This window comes from Panthera uncia (assembly GCF_023721935.1).
Source record: "Panthera uncia isolate 11264 chromosome B2 unlocalized genomic scaffold, Puncia_PCG_1.0 HiC_scaffold_24, whole genome shotgun sequence".
NCBI classification, from domain to species: Eukaryota; Metazoa; Chordata; class Mammalia; order Carnivora; family Felidae; genus Panthera; species Panthera uncia.
This window is the reverse complement of record NW_026057580.1, coordinates 100,505,691-100,524,750: the sequence shown is the minus strand read 5'-3', so window position 1 is coordinate 100,524,750 and position 19,060 is coordinate 100,505,691. Positions and strand designations below refer to the sequence as shown.

General features: G+C 39.4%; 1 protein-coding gene across 2 annotated transcripts in view; it reads right to left on the bottom strand.

Annotated features, from left to right (window-relative positions):
* The window catches only part of ADGB (androglobin), a 161,898-nt gene that overhangs the window by 53,404 nt on the left and 89,434 nt on the right, over positions 1-19,060 (bottom strand). For both annotated transcript variants that reach the window (XM_049654490.1, XM_049654491.1), the window contains exons 14-21: positions 18,165-18,198; positions 17,073-17,256; positions 16,044-16,107; positions 12,540-12,642; positions 9,576-9,717; positions 7,878-7,992; positions 5,167-5,334; positions 424-559 (exon numbers count right to left, since the gene is read on the bottom strand). In XM_049654490.1, coding sequence (XP_049510447.1) covers positions 424-559; positions 5,167-5,334; positions 7,878-7,992; positions 9,576-9,717; positions 12,540-12,642; positions 16,044-16,107; positions 17,073-17,256; positions 18,165-18,198 — 946 coding nt within the window. The remainder of the gene's footprint in view (positions 1-423; positions 560-5,166; positions 5,335-7,877; positions 7,993-9,575; positions 9,718-12,539; positions 12,643-16,043; positions 16,108-17,072; positions 17,257-18,164; positions 18,199-19,060) is intronic.

Below are 19,060 nucleotides of genomic sequence, written 5' to 3'. Positions count from 1 at the left end.
AGTCCCCTGGCATAGAAAGTGCCACAATGAGAAGTTTGTCTTCATATTTAATACTGTGCTCTGCACATTGTCCTTTCTTAGAATGTAAAGTTTCTGGAGAAGAAAAACACTAAATACTGACACCTGAGTGAGCCACTCACCGTTCATTCTTCTGTGGAAGCAGTGAGAGGTTTCTTTCAAAATTTAAAGGAAGTGTTAAAATTGCATGGGGGGAGCCAGGAAAGGAGGGTTGAGGCTGTGAGCTTGGGGACACATGGCAGCTCCTTGGGGCCCATGGGCTTCCCAGAGCATGGCTTAAATTCTCTGCCTATCAGTATAGACAGTCTGCCCACGTCACAAAAACTTGGTGCTTTTCTCAAATCATTCATCTTATATAAGGCTAGAAATTCTTTTGTCAAACAAATATCTAAAATTATTCAGTACCTAAAGAGGCCTCTTCCATGGAGGAATCAAGTAACTCTAAATCCAGAACCAAAGCACGAAAGGCAAACTTAAAATTGGGAGGAGGTTTTGTTAGTTGAGTTTTTTTCATTAAGCGCCATAAAGAAATATGAAAAACCTGAAAAAGATAAAATACATTAGTACATTTTTTTAAGCCAAGAAAATGCTATGACCTAGCCAGAGAGGCTCTAAAGAACTTTAGATACTCTAAAAATAAAATAATACATATTTTTTCAAAAGTACACTATAACAGAAGACTTCCAAATGTCATTCACTCAGTAAGAGCTCAAAATTATGTATCATCTATTTCATTTTCTTAAAATTTTTTTAAAGTAATCTCTATACCCAATGTGGAGCTTGAACCCTTACCCTGAGATCAAGAGTCACATGCTCCACTGACTGAGCCAGCCAGGTGTCCCTCATCTGACCGTTTCTAATTTCATAAAACTTAATCACTACAACAATGTTTATAATGTATGCTCAATCAAAATATAACAGGTTGAAGAGATAGAGTGTAAGATGAAAAATATGGCCCTTGTTTTTCAACAAGTTAAATACAATATTTCATTGGTTCTATAACACCATTTGCTATAAGGCACACTATGGTTTCATGTGCTACCAAAGAAGAAAACATGCTGTTTAGAATTTTTATCACTTTCTTATGTCCATCTAAGAGTATTTACTTCTTATTGAAAAAGCTTTTTTAGATTTACTTACACAGAGCTTTTTCATCATATATCACACTTAAACATACATGAAAAAATGAAATAATCTACATAAGTTGGTTAAGTATTCTGAAGACATTCATATTCAAACTCTTGTAAATCACTTTTTGAAAGTACTTAACGTTCGTGTTTTCCTACATGATTTTGTATTTTTCGTTGCTTTTATCTTGATATACTGAGGGATTCCATTTATCCAGTCATGCCACTAAGAATAATAAGCAAGCCCCAGCAGATTGTTGCTGGCTTACTTTTAGCTATTTATTTGTCCGTAGGGAGTAATGTGCTTGGTGGATTATATAATACACCTGGGGCACTGTTTAAGGTGGCTTTTATTGAGGTACTCCCCTCCCTCTCTCTCTTTTCCTGTGCCCTGGGGGGGGCTCAGTCTGGTGTGGAGAAAATCTTTCTCCTTTCATGTTTCTTTGAGAGGCTCAATAATATCATTTAATTCTCTTCCCCCAAGGATCAGGCTTTTGTCAAACAATACACACATTTCTTCCGAAGTGGTGACAATATGAACCCTTATGAACAAGTCCATGTGTATGCGGAGAATTCTGAAAGCCACCTGGCCAGCAGTGATTGTAAGGAACCACCAATTATAAGACACACTGTGATTTCCTCCCGATGTTGAAGTGTGAAAAGAAACGTACATCTTTGAATTGGTGAAACACAGTGCCCTTCAAAGGCATATGACTATTGTACTTCCTGCTTCGTCTATATTTTCTGACCACGCCTCACCCCTCCCCATATATTGAGAGATAGGGACCTAATGTTACAATCTGTGTTTGCAGCTGCCCCATTAGCTGACAATGGTGGGCAAGCCTGCAGGCAATCGTCTAACCCAAGCTAAGCAAATCAGTGTTACTCTGGCTGACTAATTTGAAATCAGGATGAAGACATTCTAAACTGGTCTCATATGGAAAAGTGATATAAATCAGGAGCCAGTTTTTCCAGGATATGCACTTAGGGATAGAGACACCATGTGGATAAGAGAAAACAAAATGAAGAAGGTAAGTTGTAAGGGCTGTCTATCCCCTCTTTGAAGTTCCTCACTGAGTCATTCCTATCAAGAAGATTTCCCTGTATCTTTTTCATAAATTAACACATCCCACTACTTGTTATGACTTAAATGAGTTAGATGTGTTTTCTGTGATATGCTAATAAAATGTCCTAAATATTTCAACATGTAATGTAAAAATAAGAAAAATACACAGTTATGCTAATACTCCTCCTCTCTGTTACGTTTGAGTGAGCAGAGTCTCTGATCATGTTGGGAGTTCTACAGGATATTACTCTGTGCTACCTGTGGGCAGAAAGGGGCCATTATTGTGACTTCCTGATTAAGACACAGGCATGCTAGAGAGTGGAGAATAAACACTGCACAAATTCATGGATCCACTACATCAATGGAGATTTAGGGATCCAGAGGATGAGACTTCCTGAGACATCCTCAGTAAGGTAAAGGATAAGAACCTGCAACAAAGAAAGAGGCCAGTACTTGATGGTCCTCTCTGGAGTTGGTGCTAGAACATTCTGCTTTGGGGAATATTATTCCATTGCATGTACTGAGGGCTTAGAAGGCCATAAACTTTGATAGGGATCTAAAGAAAGAGAAGGAACTGTAGGAGATGTGAGCATCCCACGGAAATACAGATGACCTGGCCCATTTCTGTCTTAAACATGCTAATGAAAGACCTATCAAGTAATACACTGATATTATTTTCTAGTGAGAGAGTCCTTATCTATGGGACACTTACAGAATGCTGTACCTGATCTATCTGGAATTGTTTATGGTAGACAAATTTGGAATCTATTGATTTATGGGACATGGCTCTTTGAAAACAATGTCACATTAACTATGTAATATCATGATCTCATGGTTCATGAGTTCAAGCCCCGTGTCGGGCTCTGTGCTGACAGCTCAGAGCCTGGAGCCTGCTTCGGAATCTGTGTCTCCCTCTCTCTCTGCCCCTCCTCCACTCGTGCTCTGTCTCTCAAAAATAAATAAACATTAAAAAGAAAAAAAAAAAGAAACTTTTTTTTAAAAATATAAAAATGTTTCATTATCAAGATGTGTAAACGATGCATGCACAAAGTTTCCTTACATATCAGATCTGACCTAGCAACAACAGGCTCATGAATGAGTAATATTGATGGCAGGGATAGGAACTATGAATGGTTCCAATAGTTTGAGCTCTTTTTCACCCATGCTTAGCTGTCTAACCTGCTGGTAGCAGAAACTTTAATGTGGTATCATCCTCTGGGGATTCCAGTCAGCCACTTGGTGGCAAGTTTATTCCAGTGGGCTTCTGTCAAGGGTAGTGATTGTCCTTACTAGAATTGACACCTACTTCAATGATGAGTTTGCTTTGTCTTTCCTTGGTGCCTCTGTCAGCACCATTAACCAAGGGAAATTACAGAAAATCTGATTTACAAGCATTGGATCCAGCCTAACATCCCCTTGGACCAAGGGTCGCATTTTACAGAGAAGAGTTAACCACTGAGAAATGTCTGGGACTCAATGCCCTAATATATACCATAGGAAGAGTGGATAAGATTCCTGGTAAAGTGGAATGGCATATAAAAGCCTCAGCTAAGAAGCCAGCCTGGAGATGATACCTTGCAGAACTGACACAGTATCCTCCAGGGCACGGTATAGATGAGCAGGACCAAAGACTAACATAGTGCTATATCTGTAAAAGCTAACATATGCAGGCCTGGGATTCAAAATTGGAAGTAGGATTGGCCTCTCTCACCATTATTTCCAGTGGCCCATTTGCAATTATTAATGTTCTCTGTCCCAACAGGTAGTCTGCTAAATTGGAGAACCTAATTCCGAGGGATGGATGGCAAGGAATGTTTCCATCAGGGAACATGGTATGATTTGCAATAAACCTAAATCATGATACACGCTTTCTTGCTTTGTGCTCCTCATCCTGATATACAAATAGGGATAAAGGAACTAATATAATAGGGTGGAGGAAGAATTTACCCTGATTGTCATGAAGTACTAGGGTTTCTGCTGCATAATGAGGACAGGAAGAATTATGTCTGAATTTGTCTTGATATTTTTTTAAAATTTTTTAATGTGTACTCATTTTTGAGAGATGGAGTACGAGCTGGGGTGGGGCAGAGAGAGAGGGAGACACAGAATCCCAAGCAGGCTCCAGGCTCTGAGCTGTCAGCACAGAGCCTGATGCAGGGCTAGAACTCATGAACCGTGAGATCACGACCTGAGACGAAGTTGGCCGCTTTAACTGACTGAGCCACCCAGGCATCCCTGTCGTGATACATCTTGGTGCTTCCACAGTGAATGATTAGTCACAGCCTGAAAAGAGTAAGGCAATCAAGGTCCTGTACCCACCAGGATTGAAGGTCTAGGTTACCTACCAGGCAACTAGAACAGCTGACGCTTTGGCTGGAAGAATGGGAAATCTAGAATGAGTGGTAGAGGAGAGAGATGTTGCATACCAACTACAGCCTTAGGGCTGATTGTAGCAGTGGAGACCATAGGTTTCTTGTCATATGATGATTTAATCATTTGCTTATTTTCAGAGCTTGTGGATACCACTTTAAGCCATTTAGAGCCATCACCTTCAAGAGTGGATGACAGAGTTCACTGAAGGGAGGCAATCATACTGGTTCAAGAGTAAATCACAGCAGGTATGTCTTGTAGGTTACCCATGCCCCAGGTGAGCAGTTCTCCATTGGGAGTGTTGTGTCCCAAGTAGAGTTGCCCAGATAGAATACAAGGTACTGTAAGGGCAAATACAAATAACAAAAGCAGGCTTAATTCTCTCTATGGAAAATAAAGGAAGACACTCTTTCCCTCCCTTTTTCTTAGACACCACTTTAGAAAACTTGCAAGTTCTCTCTCTTCCTCTTTGAAATACATGTAAATCTTTTTAAAGGCTAAATTTGGAGGATCACCTAATATAAGATATATCTTTTTCAAACAGAAAGTATCCTTCTAGGAACATCATAACTTGAACATACTTACCCTGAAGTGTTGTGCTGTTAGTTCTTTATTGTGGAGGGGAATAGGGTAGTGAGCTGTTTGTAAATCCTTCAGAGCCACAGGAAGTTTAGCCTTATCTTTGAAACTAGCAATCACATTTCCAACAGCTTTCAAAATTATTAGAGACTGCTCTGTGAATCGGTAGCTCTCCTGTGAAGGGAAAGCAAAGCAGACAGCCTCACTTTTTGTTTTTGTTTTTGTTTTTGTTTTTTTACTTAAGTGTAATTAAGCTTACAAAAATTTAGTTTCTGTTAATATATTAAACCTCTTCTCTATGGTTGATTCAACAGTTATTTGTGAAGGGCTTACTTGCTCAAGGCATTTTGCTAGGGGCTGTGATCTCAAAGATATAAAACAAGGGATATGATTCCTGCTGTAGTGGGAACACATAGGAATAACACCTACCTCACATTGGGAGCCAGGGGACATTTCTCCATGGTATTAATACCCATATTTAGTTCTGAAGGTGTCTAGGAATTAGTTCGACAAAATTGTGTGGGATTGGAGAACCAATGGGCAGAGAAGAGTTCAGGGAGATAGTGATGAAGATTAAAAAGATAAGGGGGTAAGCTGGGAGAGATTAGCAAAAGGGTACACACCTTCAACTATAATATGAACAAGGTCTGAAGATCTATCTAAATGTAAACCATAGTGACTATAGTTGATAACACCATATTGCAGAATTGATATTAGTTAATAGAACTTGAATGTTGTCACACAAAAAAAAAATAATAATAAGTACATGAGGTGAGGTGATGGTTGTGTTAATTAACTAGATGATGGGGATCCTTTCACAATATTTATGTATACAAAATCACCAGCATGTAGAGTTTATATAACTTACAATTTTGCTTGACTGTTTTGCCTCAATAAGGCTGGTGAAAAAAAAAAAAAAAGGAATTGGATGTCAAATTGCAAAACTGTAGGTCAAAACCAAAGAGTGGGGAATGGGGGGGAGAGAGAGAGAGAGAAAGAGAAACCTAAGGCATTTGCAGATTATCTTGATTGGTATGTGGTGGGTAGTTGGTGGGTAGAGGAGGAGCTGCCCAGAGTAGAGGGTGCTTTGAGACAGCACAGAGTGGGTGAAGTGGGAACAAAAACTTGTGAGGTCTACTTTTGCCCCCTTTCCTAGGGAGTACCATGCTGCCATCATGCCCCTTGGTTCTCTGCAGAAGTTTTGAGGAATGGGCCCGCAGCTATACCTGGACAGTACCAATTCGCTGCGTGGGGCGAACTGATGAAGACAGACACAACCCACTCACCCCCTTAACGCATTTACTATCCTATTACCTTCTCCCCAACTTCCCAAAGCCTACAGAAAGCCTCTTCTCAATGGTATTTCCCCCTCAGGTGAAGCCAGGACCAGAAAAGTTGTCTGGTCAAGAGGCAGCACTGGGAGTGATCACATACGGCTCTGAGCAGCTTGAATCTTTCTGCTCTTGGACTGGTCTATCGCTTCTTGCTTCCTCATTCGAACTGAAGAATAATAGGGCCTGACTTTAAGCCCCAGTAGGTTTTATAAGATGGAGGAATTTATAACCCCAGGGAAAGATGAGTTCACAGATCAAAATAACTAGACACCTACGAAGTCCAGTCACCTAAAGAAAAAAAAAAAACCAAAAAAAAAAACAGACTGGATAATCCATACTACCTAAAGCAGAATTGTTTTTTAAGAAAAGAAAACAAAGATGAAAAAAATAATTTAAAAAAGCAGGATAAACGTAATTAAGGGAATAAAAGACATGTACTTATAAGGTGGGCTTGCTGATCTTTCTTCTACTGCACAGGAGGGAGAGGACTGGAGAGAGACAGCACAGCAGAGAGGAGGCCGTCAGGGGAATCCTGCACAATCTCTGCCTAGAGAGGCAAGAATCCGTGACTGAGCCTGTCTGGGCCACAGCAACATTAGCACAAAAGAGCTGCTTCTGAATCATCTTGATGCTACCTTCGCCAAGAGAGTTATCGACTGGCTGAGAGGATCTCGCCTCCCTAATAAGAGGCTGTGCTACATGGAGATGGGATGGGGGGATGGTGTAAAACTGAATTATGCAGTGAGAATGCCCCATGCAAATTGGTCCCCCCAAAGCAGAGGCCCACATATCTAAATGGGATGCCTTTTAGAGGACATCTAAAACTGAGACAGAACCTCAGGGGAGTGGCCGGTTGCATTTACCTCGTTTCTTCTTTCAGACACCGTCAGAACAGCGGTGTAAGAGAAACTAAGAAGAGGCCAAGAAAAGAGGAGATGAACAAGAGTGACAGGACTCTCCATGGATCCTCTTTCCCTGAATCCCAGAGACAAATGCTCCAAATCTCTTAGGCTGAGGAAGGGGTAAAAGGAGTCAATGATACCAGAATTTCAAGCTGTAATGGAAAGGACTGTAGTGATCCTCTATACATTCCAAAGGACCAGTATGCTATGGGATCTACCTGTGATGTTAATAGAGGTGAAAGGGGATTCCACAGAGCAGAAGTGAATGCAGTTGTCGGAGAAAAACTAAAATTATTTTGCATTCCTGCAGAGTGTAGGCTATTTATTGTACGTGTCATTTTGGAGAATTTCTTGCAGAATATACTTAACAGTTTTAAAAGGTAAAACATGGGTAAGTTGAATTACAAAAAATAGGCCTATGATTTAGTTCAAAATCTTTGAAAATAAGGCACCAAAAAAATCACAACTGCTTAAAGTTTACCGGCTCAAAGTTGGGTAGCACGGCATCTTCGTCCCCAATGACAAAAGTCACCATGCTGCAGATGTGTATGGAATGCCCCACGGAGGAGTATGCGGTGAAGAGAAGCATATGTCTCCTAAAGAGAATAGACAATATATGAGGACCCAGGGGTTCCCGTTGTAGTCCTTGACTCTGCTGGTTGTTTGATGACAGCTTGTGCTCAAATGAAGTCAGACATTACTGAGGGTAGAATTCTTTAACTCTGGTGGGATAAAGACTTTTGGATATTCACTCTGAAAGAATCATCAGAGATCATGGAATCTATGTTTCATTAGTCACATAAAACATAGTTACGCTAAATGAGGAACTTGGACATGCTGGAGGAAACTCCCATACGCTGCAGTCCCAGTGCAAAGGACTCCTGATTTTTCACTAACAAGAATAATTCACAGTGGTATAGGGCTTTGTAGATTTCATAGTCACTTTCCCACAGATGCATAATTTTATGTGTGTTGTTTGTGTCTTTCCTACCAGGGTTGCGGTGTCACCGAGAGCAGGGACACTCATTCCCCCCATTGTTGAGCACTTAGAGCGTGTTCAAAACATACATGTTGATAGTTTAGGCCCTGCAGGGAAACACCCAGATATATATAAGGAGGTTCTTTATTAATTTCCTGTTCTTGGTTGTCTTAATGGATTAGCACTCAGAATAATGACTTCTGGGAGAACCTCTCTATACCAGGGTTTTCAGGGTAGGATGTGAGAAATGTTGAAGTTTTAAAATTTATTATTTCCTGGGGCACCTGGGTGGCTCAGTCGGTTAAGCCGCCGACTTCGGCTCAGGTCATGACCTCGCGGTCCGTGAGTTCAAGCCCCGCGTCGGGCTCTGTGCTGACAGCTCAGAGCCTGGAGCCTGTTTCAGATTCTGTGTCTCCCTCTCTCTGACCCTCCCCCGTTCATGCTCTGTCTCTCTCTGTCTCAAAAATAAATAAACGTTAAAAAAATAAAATAAAATAAAATAAAATTTATTATTTCCTGAGAAGATTGGATGCTTGTCATACATTATTTTAGCATTTGATTTTGCTGTTTAGACTTTGCTTTTTTTCATAAGGGCCATCACTTTTCATTGATCACATAGAATTAACATGATTGATCTTAGGAAATACAGTACAAATATTCATTTCGTCTGAAATATGAGGTAATATTTTGAATTTTATTCATCAAAATCAAGAAAACTTTTCGATTATGCATATTTTATTTAAAATGGAAAATATAATCTGCCGAGCCAAGTTTATTTTAATTAAAAATAAAGCTATAGGTAATATTAAACACAAGGTAAAACTATAGACTGATAGGGAAAAAAGTCTGTTTTTAAATAAAATCATGGTTCTTGCCAAGGCATGTAAGATTCTGAAGAAAACAAAAAGGATTGTTTGATACATTGATTTTAAGAAATGCTGATTTAAACCCTATTCTTTACTAAAGAAATTGTTAATCTTTGACAATTATGGGTCTTCCAAATGGAGATTCGGTGAACAGCATTTCTTTAATATATTTGCTCGTGGAGTTATTTTTCGCAAGAATCATAATGATCTGTTTCATACGAAATCACTTTCAGAAACCATATCCTATATCCCATATTGTTTAATTATCAGGTAGCCAGTAGCTTACAAGGCTTCAAAAAGTTCTTCATGTGGGAAAAATGAAGTTACTCCATACCCAACAGGCAGCCGGACCACCGCAGCCTTGGTGGCATACGTATGAATCTTCAAAACAAGATCTCGTGGCCTCAGAGATTTCCAGGAAAGGGATTCCGCTGTAAGCAGTCCAGGCCCTACGTGGGGGCTGTCTTTTGTTAAAGCTAGGGAAGGGAAAAATACGAAAATTTGACTGTGAGAGTATAGCTGGCCTTCACTTCACGACCCTAGTAATGACACTAACAATATCAGGAATTAGAGGTGTTCTGAAAATATTCATAAAACCCAGAGAAATTACTCTGGGGAGATAATTACTGGAAATAATATAAAGTGGGATTCAGGTTTTCCTCTCTGTCCCATTTTCCTCCTCAGAATCATCCTCATCACTTTGATTACCTTATTATCTGTGGCAGAAATCACAATATCCCTCTGGGTACAATTTTAAAGGTGGAGGAAACATATCTGGGAAATTAAGAGGTTCTCCTAAGATAGGGGTCAAGCGAAGTCTAAATATCCTATTGCTTATGTTTTTATTTTGGATTCTTAGCTTTAATTGTGTGTAGAAATAGCAAATCAGTAACAAAAATTTAATTTTAGCATTTAGCGTTCCTCTGAAAATGAATAAAGAATATCAGGCATTCTTCATGGGTAGCTAAGGCCAAAACACTTCTTAAATTAAAAAATTTAATTTCATTTAATTTAATTAACTGAAACAAACTTGACACACAACATTGTATTAGTTTTAGATGTACAGCATAATGATTTGATACATGTATATATTGTGAAATGGTTATCATGAAAATTTAGTTAACATCCATTACCCCACACAATTACAGGTTTTTTTCTTGTAATGAGAACCTTTAAGATTCTCTCTTGGCAACTTTCAAATATATAATATAGTATCATTAATGATAGTCACCCTACTGTATATTACATCTCCAGAACTTACATTACCCTATATTTTTACCCTATTTCCCGATAATACTCAAACTGAGGATATAAGAGAACAACATGACTTGAAACACCTCTACACACATAGAATTTCAATGTTTTAGGACATGGTATGGCTTAGGAGCTCTTACTTAATAGATATACTAAGCTTATACCAATGAAGTTTGGAAATATTCAACAAGTATTTATTGCCCACTGATACACACTAGACCCTGTTCTAACTGCTGGGTATACCTGGGTAGAAAATCATAGGCCTGCCATCAAAGTTGGCAGGACATTTAATATCCAGCATTCAGCAAATTTTTATTGAACCTCCATAGTGCCAGGTATTATAAATTTGAATTAGAGATGCTTTGATTTTGCTGTTTAGGCTTTTATTTTTCTATAAAAGCCATAGCTTTTCATGGATTACATAGAATTAGTAGGATTGATCTTGGTAATCCAGTAAAAACATTTATTCATTTGAGATAGGAGGTAGTATTTTGAATTTTATTCATCAAAATCAGGAAAACTTTCAATTATGCATATTTTCCTTAAAATGGAAAGTGTGATCAGCTTAGCCAAATTTATCTTGAAAATAAAACTACAGGTATGATTAAAAACAAACCATAGTTGGGGCACCTGGGTGGCTCAGTTGGTTAAGCGTCCAACTCTTGATTTATGCTCAGGTCATGATCTCACAGTTCGTGAGATTGAGCCCCATGTGGGGCCTGTTTGGGATTTTCTCCTCCCCCCTCTCTCTGCCCCTCCTCTCCTCTCTCTCTCTTTCTCTCAAAAGTAAATAAATATTTTTAAAAACCTCATAGGTAATGAGATTGATGGGGGTGGGGGATGCTGTTTCTTAATCTGTTTTGAAATAAACAGATTTAACTTTAACAAACAGGACAAAGAATTGAAGAATGATGTTTTGTGCATATATGCACATGTGCAAAGAGCTGGCTTCAGACAGAAGCAAGAACAGTCCATCCATGAGCAGGAGGGAAGGTGACTAGAACTGGGGAGAATTCATTATGGGAAAGATGAAGTGGGTCATTCCTGATTTTTTCTCTCTCTCCAGTGAAAATAGCAGCAAGGTCATCAGCTGAAAATACACAAGGATGAGAGCAGCTGTTAGAAGATCTGAAGGTTTGAGATAGTCGTCCAGGAGGATGAGAGTGAGGAATGCATGAACCAGGGAAGCGTTGGCAGTGTTTAGGGGGCCATTTTGAAATCCGTGGCCCTCAGTTGAAAGTGGGGCTAGCTGATAGGGTTATTTTTTCTCCAGTCACATCCAATCGGTGCACATTCATCAGTGCTCTGATGCACCACACATAAGATACAGAGCTCATTGGCTGAATTCAACCAGTATTGGAATTTTGCCAAGACAGTAAGCTGAGGGGGTAAAGATGAGCAATCACGCTGAGGTTATGTCCAAGGCTACAATTACAACAACAGGCCATGGAAACTGGGGGATGAGAGAAATAAGGACACGAGGAGACAGATGAATAGGGAAAAGTGGGAGGGTCAACGGATGGCAGTCCCAGTGGAGTCAAAGGATTGTAGAAGCAAGGGTGCTAGAGAAAGTGGACTGGAGAGTCAGGGTGTGTAGTCAGAGCTTGAAATGGGGATGCTTGAGACGATATAGTTACTGGCAGGTAAGTTCTAAAGTGTAATCATGAAAACAAAGGCCAGGGTGGGACGGAGGAAAAGATCTTCAGAATTGTCAAATCAAAGGAAGAGTGCATGTTTTTCAACAGATCTTGAAAGACTCAAGAATGGTGACATGCAAAGGTGGAAAGAAAAACAGAGTGGCTAGTCATGCTGAAGAGGTGAACATGCGACCGCAACAAGGAGAGGAGCAGGTGGTAAGAGTGAGCATAATCCATGACGTCTGAGGAGGAAGACCATCCTAGGAGGCGGTGTGAGGGTGACTCTCTTACAGACTCCGGAGAGGAAATAGTTTCCTTCATCCAGAGCCCCAAAATCTTGTATTTCCCCTGGACTGAATGAAAGTGAGCTGGGATTTAAGACTATAATTTTCTCAAAGCCCTCTTACCTCCAGATTCTCCCCATCGTACCAGTGCAGAAAAGCAAACCAGCAGTTCAATGGGTTTCAGACTATCCACAAACAGATAGTAGGACACGCGTTCATCTGAGAACTGCGAGAAATCAGACAAATCATTGAATTTAATATTAGTCAACTAATGCCGTATTTCACACTTCTAATAATTCTACCTAACATTTATAGAGAACCTACTGTGCTCTAGACACCACAGTAAGTACTTTACAGCTTTAATGATAGGAAGAAAATCACACTGAGTAAATGCTGGCAATAGTCTATAGAAGCTGGGTCTACAGGACCTGTGTGAGTTTGGCTCCCTATCAGAGAGAGTCAAAGCTCTTCTCCACGAGTGAAGAAAAGGGATATGCTTGTTTCAGAAATAACAAATGGAGGAGACTGGGCTTGAGGCTGGGCAATACTCAGAAAATACAGATCTCTGATAAATAGACAGGACACAAAGTAACTGTGGCAAAGAATGGAAATGTCTAATGGGGATGTATCAAGGTATTTTATAGGATGGCATGTGATATAAACCCTTTCTTCCTTTTGTTTACAAGATCTCTAGAAATATAGCCAACGCACACTAATGAACCAGACTGGATTTTCGCTTTGACGATGCAAGAGAGTACTGAGTAAAACCAGAACTTCCCTTAAAGGACAGCCCCGGAAGGGTTACATGCACATGATCTCAAGCCATCCTATAGGGGCACTATTAATATCCATAATCATGGATGAAGAAACTGAAACACAAAGAGAGTAAGTAACTTTCCAAACATCACAGAGCTTGCAAGTTCAGAGCTGAAGTTCAAAAGTAGGTCTATCTATGTATCAACTCCAAGGTTGGTCTTTGAGACTGTAGCACTTCTGTTGCCTCTCAAATTCTTGGTGCTTCCACATAATTTTGATTGATGGCATATGGTAAGTGTGTTAAGTTAACTTAATGTTATTATACATTAAAAGCTTTCATAGTATTTTACAATATAAAAACAATTAAAATATGAAAGAAAAATCCCTAGTGATACTGTAAAAACTGCAGGCTTGTTACTCAATCGAATGACAAGCATTTCTGGAAACGCTTGATACAGTGTAACTAGGTTTTAAAAGATCGTTTCCCTCAGTATCTTTCAATAGTAAGCATTTGACATCTATTTTGTTTGTTTCCTTTTAGCTGCGACATGTTGGCGATAAAGACAGTTGTTTCAAATATTCACTATCCAAAATCATGAAAGAAGCTTGGATTTGCCAGCCCAGTGTGCATGCCAGAGGAAGAGTTCCTGCAAAGAGCTCATTTGCTGTCATTTTTGAGGGCCTGCGAATTTGGGGACAGGATGGGCATGGAGGCCACCCAGAGGAACTCTGCACTGGTGTCAGCACCGGGCACCTTGGGAGCACCTATCCCACCTACACACTGAACACTGATGGGACATCCATGGAATGTGCTGGGAGAGGCCTCAGGCTCAGCCACTAAAATCACCTATGGCCACTAAAATCAGGAATGCCCGGCCTGAGCCCACAACCAATCCATCCTCCCATGCCATCCTAATGGCTGTTAAGTTTGAATTCCAATGCCCTCCAAGAAAAAGCTGTTGTTTTTTTCATATCATTGATGTAAAAAACAAATCGGGGGAATAAAGGGACTCGTAGGAACTGCTATCATCTTATTTTGCCCAGCTGGGACTTGGGAAGGGAGAAAAAAATCTATATTTACCACCAGTTTGTAAAATCAGTTGGCCATTTTACTGCACAGATACACATGTGTCCTAGGAGGGTGGTGTATAACAAAAACTCGTAACCAAAGTGCCTTTAGTGACAGTAGTGACAGCAACGTTGCTTACACTTGCCTTTAGTAGGCATTCTTCTAAGTGTTTTACATACATCCTCTCAATTATTTTCCCAATGCTAGGATAATGGGCTCTTACTGCAATCATTTTAGAGGAAAGAAAACTGAGGCAAAGTGGACTTAACTTAGTCAGGGTCCCACTCCAATGAAACCTGGATTCGAAGCCAGGCAGTCTGGCTCCAGGCTACCAACCCGGTGTACTTCGCGAGAGAGGCGTACTCGTGACAAAGTCCCAGGCTTCACATCAGGCAAACCTTATTCTCATGATGCTTGTGCCACTTACCAGTGTGGTGGTCTTGGGCAATTTACTCAGCCTTAACCTGCCTCAGTTTCCTTACCTGAAAAATGATGATAATAATAGTCCTTTCATAGGGTTTGCTATGGGGAGCTAATACAATAAAAAACCTAGTTCAGGGCCGGCAACAGAGTAGGCACCTATCAATGACTTTCATTTTATTATTGCCAACAGTGAACGTGGAGATACAGCGAAGTGCCTGTAAACTGTATGTTATTCTCACATCTCTGGGGCCACTTATTCCCAATTAGCAGTTATGTTATTTTCATAAAGTCAAAGCATTCCTCTGGGTATTTTCATAGAAAAACTCCAGAGCTAGGTTGACCAGTTCTCCCACGACCTTCCCCCACAGGCACCACCACAGACTTGATTCTTGCTTTCAGAGAAGACAACCAGCTGCAAAGCACCTCCTGAAAAATGCTAAAAAAGGTTTTCTCTGCTGGCATTCTCATCTAGTACAAATGCAATGAGAAAAGCCATCTCCGAGACTTCTTTCTTCCCCCAACTGTGTGTACCGCTCCTGGAGATGTGGCATTATTGCAGGGGGCTTGAACGGCCCCATACAAGCAACATAAGAGTTTCAGTTAAATTTAATTTCCCAGAATATGCTTCATAGTTTTCCCCAAAATTCCACTCCATGTGAGATTTGTTAATTAATTCATTCAATATTTTTTTTTTGTTGAGTTCCTACCTCATGCTAGGACCAATATTATAATAGTAAACAAAAGGACAGAGTCTTTCTCCTTAAGATGTTGACATCAAATGGGTGGGTAGGTGGAGGGCCACAGAGAAAAACAATGAGGCAGTTGGGATGGAGAACGGTAAGCATAGGCTACACAGAGTGCATGCAGTCAGGGTACTTGACTTAGACTCTGTGGCCAGGGAAGGAGGTCTCACAGGGTCAAGGACATTCACGCTGTTCTGAAAGACTTCTAGCATTAGCCTGATGAAGGCAATAAAGATGGAGAATGAACTCCAGGTAGAGGGAAGAACATGGGCAAAAACAGCAGAAATGATAGTAAAAGTGTGCTTTTGTTTTAGGAATAGTATGTATTTCAATAAACAATTTAAATCAAATATAGCGAATTTATTTGTGATTCATTTATTCACAAATCAAGCACTTTCAATGTGAATTCACATAATAACACAGCTCAGGACTGAACATAATCAGATGACTCATACTTGGATATATGAGCAGCATAATTTTGCTTATTGTCTGCATAAGAGATTAGTAGAAGACTCTAAGAATTGATTTTGTTAATATAATTTTAGAAATTCTTGATAGATTTGAAGGTGTTTCTCACTAGCATGATTTAATCACAAACTTATATATGAGAAGGAAAGGAGATAATAATATATTTACCTTGAATTCTGTTTTTTGAAAGTTAAGGCAATATGAACTTGGTTTGTGAAAAATATATATATTCCTGGAAAACATTATTTATAACAGGTTACTGCCATCATATGCAACAGACTAGTCCAACACATTAGGATCGTAGGATCAAATAATTACAGGGGTGGGTGTAGAAAATAGAAAGAGGTTGGTAAAGGGATACAAACATTCACTTATAAGATGAATAAGGTCCGAGGATCTAATGTATAACATGGTGACTAAACTTAAAAAAAAAAAAAAAAAAAAAAAGAACAAAAACCTTAAGCTTCTATTTCTTTATTTTGAGAAAGACAGAGACAGCGCAAGTGGGAAAGGGACACAGAGAAGGGGAGAGAGAAAATCCCAAGCAGGCTCTATACTGCCTGCACAGAGCCCGATACTAGGCTCAATTTCACAAAACTGTGAGATCGTGACCTGAGCCAAAACCAAGTCAGACGCTTAACCGACTGAGCCACGCAGGCATCCCATAGGGTGACTAAACTTGATAATACTGGATTGTGTTACTGAAATTTGCTAAGAGAGTAGAACTTCAATGTTCCCACCCTGTCCCCCCAAATTGGTAAATGTGTGAGGTGTTGGATGTGTTAACTCAATGGGAAGAGTCTTTCACAATGTGTATTTATATCAATTCATCACCATGTACATTTTAAATATCTTAAAATTTTATTTACCAATTATACGTCAATAAAGCTGGGAAAAAAATCATAACAACTGTATTGAATTAGTTGTCTTAAAGGGACACAAATGATCTCTCTTAGTGAATAAACAGTCTTCATCTTAATCAATAAGTAAGTCTCTGATGATGGCCTGAAACTGGCCTGGGTTTCGGCTATTGATGTTCTATGTGGATAGTCAACTCATCGATCTTTCTTTCTAACAGTTTCTCTTGCTATTATATCAATGCCAGAGTAATATTGGTTTAATCCCTTTAAATGATAGCTAAAAATTAATGGCTTATATATCCACCACATTTAATACACACAAAAAGTTCATACTTACTGAAAGCATACACAGAAGTCTTCAAAATCTAACCATATTTCTTTAGAAACGCTATTATTTATTGTTGGGAGGTCCTCTTGTGATTTTTCCTGTGTTGCTGTCATCTGGCTGACTAAATCTCTTTCCAAACTAAGTCCTTCACCTTGATGAGCTGTGTCATTTAATCCAAGTTCTGTTAGCTCTTCTGTGCATAGCAGAAGACAAACATGTCAATTGCACCTATGTTGTTAAATATTAAGTTATTGAGGTATGGAAAGTTATAGAGGGAGTTTCATATTGAAGCCTATTTTTGAAAGAAAAAAACCCATTTCCTGAGACAATCATTTACAGCAAGCCTCAGATTTGGGGATGTTCATGCAGAGACACATTTTCATACACTCGGGAGTCTAATCCTAACTCATACACATAGCAGAGTGTTAAGAACTTTTGAAATCACTTTCATAAAGTCGTATGCACATTTTTCACAGATTATAAAGTTACAACAGTTTCACAGATTATACAGTTATTAGCTAGTTTGTTTAAAATTAGCTAGTGTATTTAAAATCTACTATAGGCAGACATGTTCCTATAAGACTCACACAACAGAAGAAAGGACAACCTGAGAAAGCCATTGCAATAAACGTGCTTCAGTGAGCCACTTAATGGCACCTCACAGTCTGTCATTTCTGTATCTTGTTTTATGTCTATCAAGTAATGTCACAAAGTTCTTATAGACTTCTTGACTCAAAATGTTACATATGCACGTGCCACATAATGCTTTTTTGGATGTGAGGATTGGCCAAGTCTTCATTTAGGAACTGAGGAATTGGCAATGGTTTCAGCACTTTGATCATCACATGCCTGCATTAAAACACATGAACTGTACTCGTGGGCCCTTAATCAGATCATCTTTTATTTTGACTTCAAGTGTGAATTTAACCAGTGAGATTATCAGGGTTTTCTAGCCCAGAGTAGATTAAACTCAACACATCAGAGGAGACACTGGAGACAGGCTGCTGAGACCAGGAAAAGGGGAAGTTAAGAGCTGTCAAGAAACAGAGATCCCTTTGTGCTTTGATATTTTTCAAAGTCATGAGAAGTTTATGAATTTACCTTTTCCAGGTATAACTTGCGAAGTAATGTTTCCCTGTGAATTGAAAGGAACACATTAAGAAACCATTTTTAAATTCAACAAAACATGTTAGTTATCTAAAGCACCAATGCTTTTAAAAGAGTTAATACTGTCTTTAAATATTAAAGAAACAGATTTCTGCAATAGTTACTAAAACATGGCAAAGCAGAAACTTTGTTTTCAACCTTAGAATTCAAAGATGTGAATTTAATTAAATAATTGGCTGAGGGTTTAAGTTTGTGGCATTAAAACAAAGAATATGTGAGTTTCTTAAATAATCGAACCTTATAATAAAAGTTAAATTAAAACAATAATATCTTTATCCTTATCCTTATCCTTATCCAAGAAGCAAGCCCATCCATGCCTTAGGGCCCCTGAAACAATTAGCAGGCATCTGAGACAGAGAGAGTGAGATATGGGCTCATATCAAAACACAGGAAAGGGTTAAATGTCTATTTAAGGAACAGAACAAATCCCCACTTTGCCCTAAGTCCTTTCAACGTTAGCATCTAGCTTTCTTCTGCCTCAACAGAACTCTGGAAATGGCTTCATGTGGAAAAATTAAATGAGAAATCTCCGAATCTGGGTTCACAGGTACCGTGGGAAACAGGAGAAGCTACTATACAAAGAGGAGAGGAATTAAGTGAAAGTCCACATGCTGAACTTTGAACTCTCAGCTCCTCTGTGCTGCTTGGTTCAATAAAACACTTATGGATCAGTGTATACCAACGCCTTTGACCCAGTCCACCCCAGGAGGGAGATTAGAGGACTCTAAACTGGAGAAACTGACCAGAGCCAGGGGAAAACCCCAAGATCTACATTTGGAGCTAATCCCAGTCCCAAATGAACCTCATTTACCCCCAATTATCCTAAATTA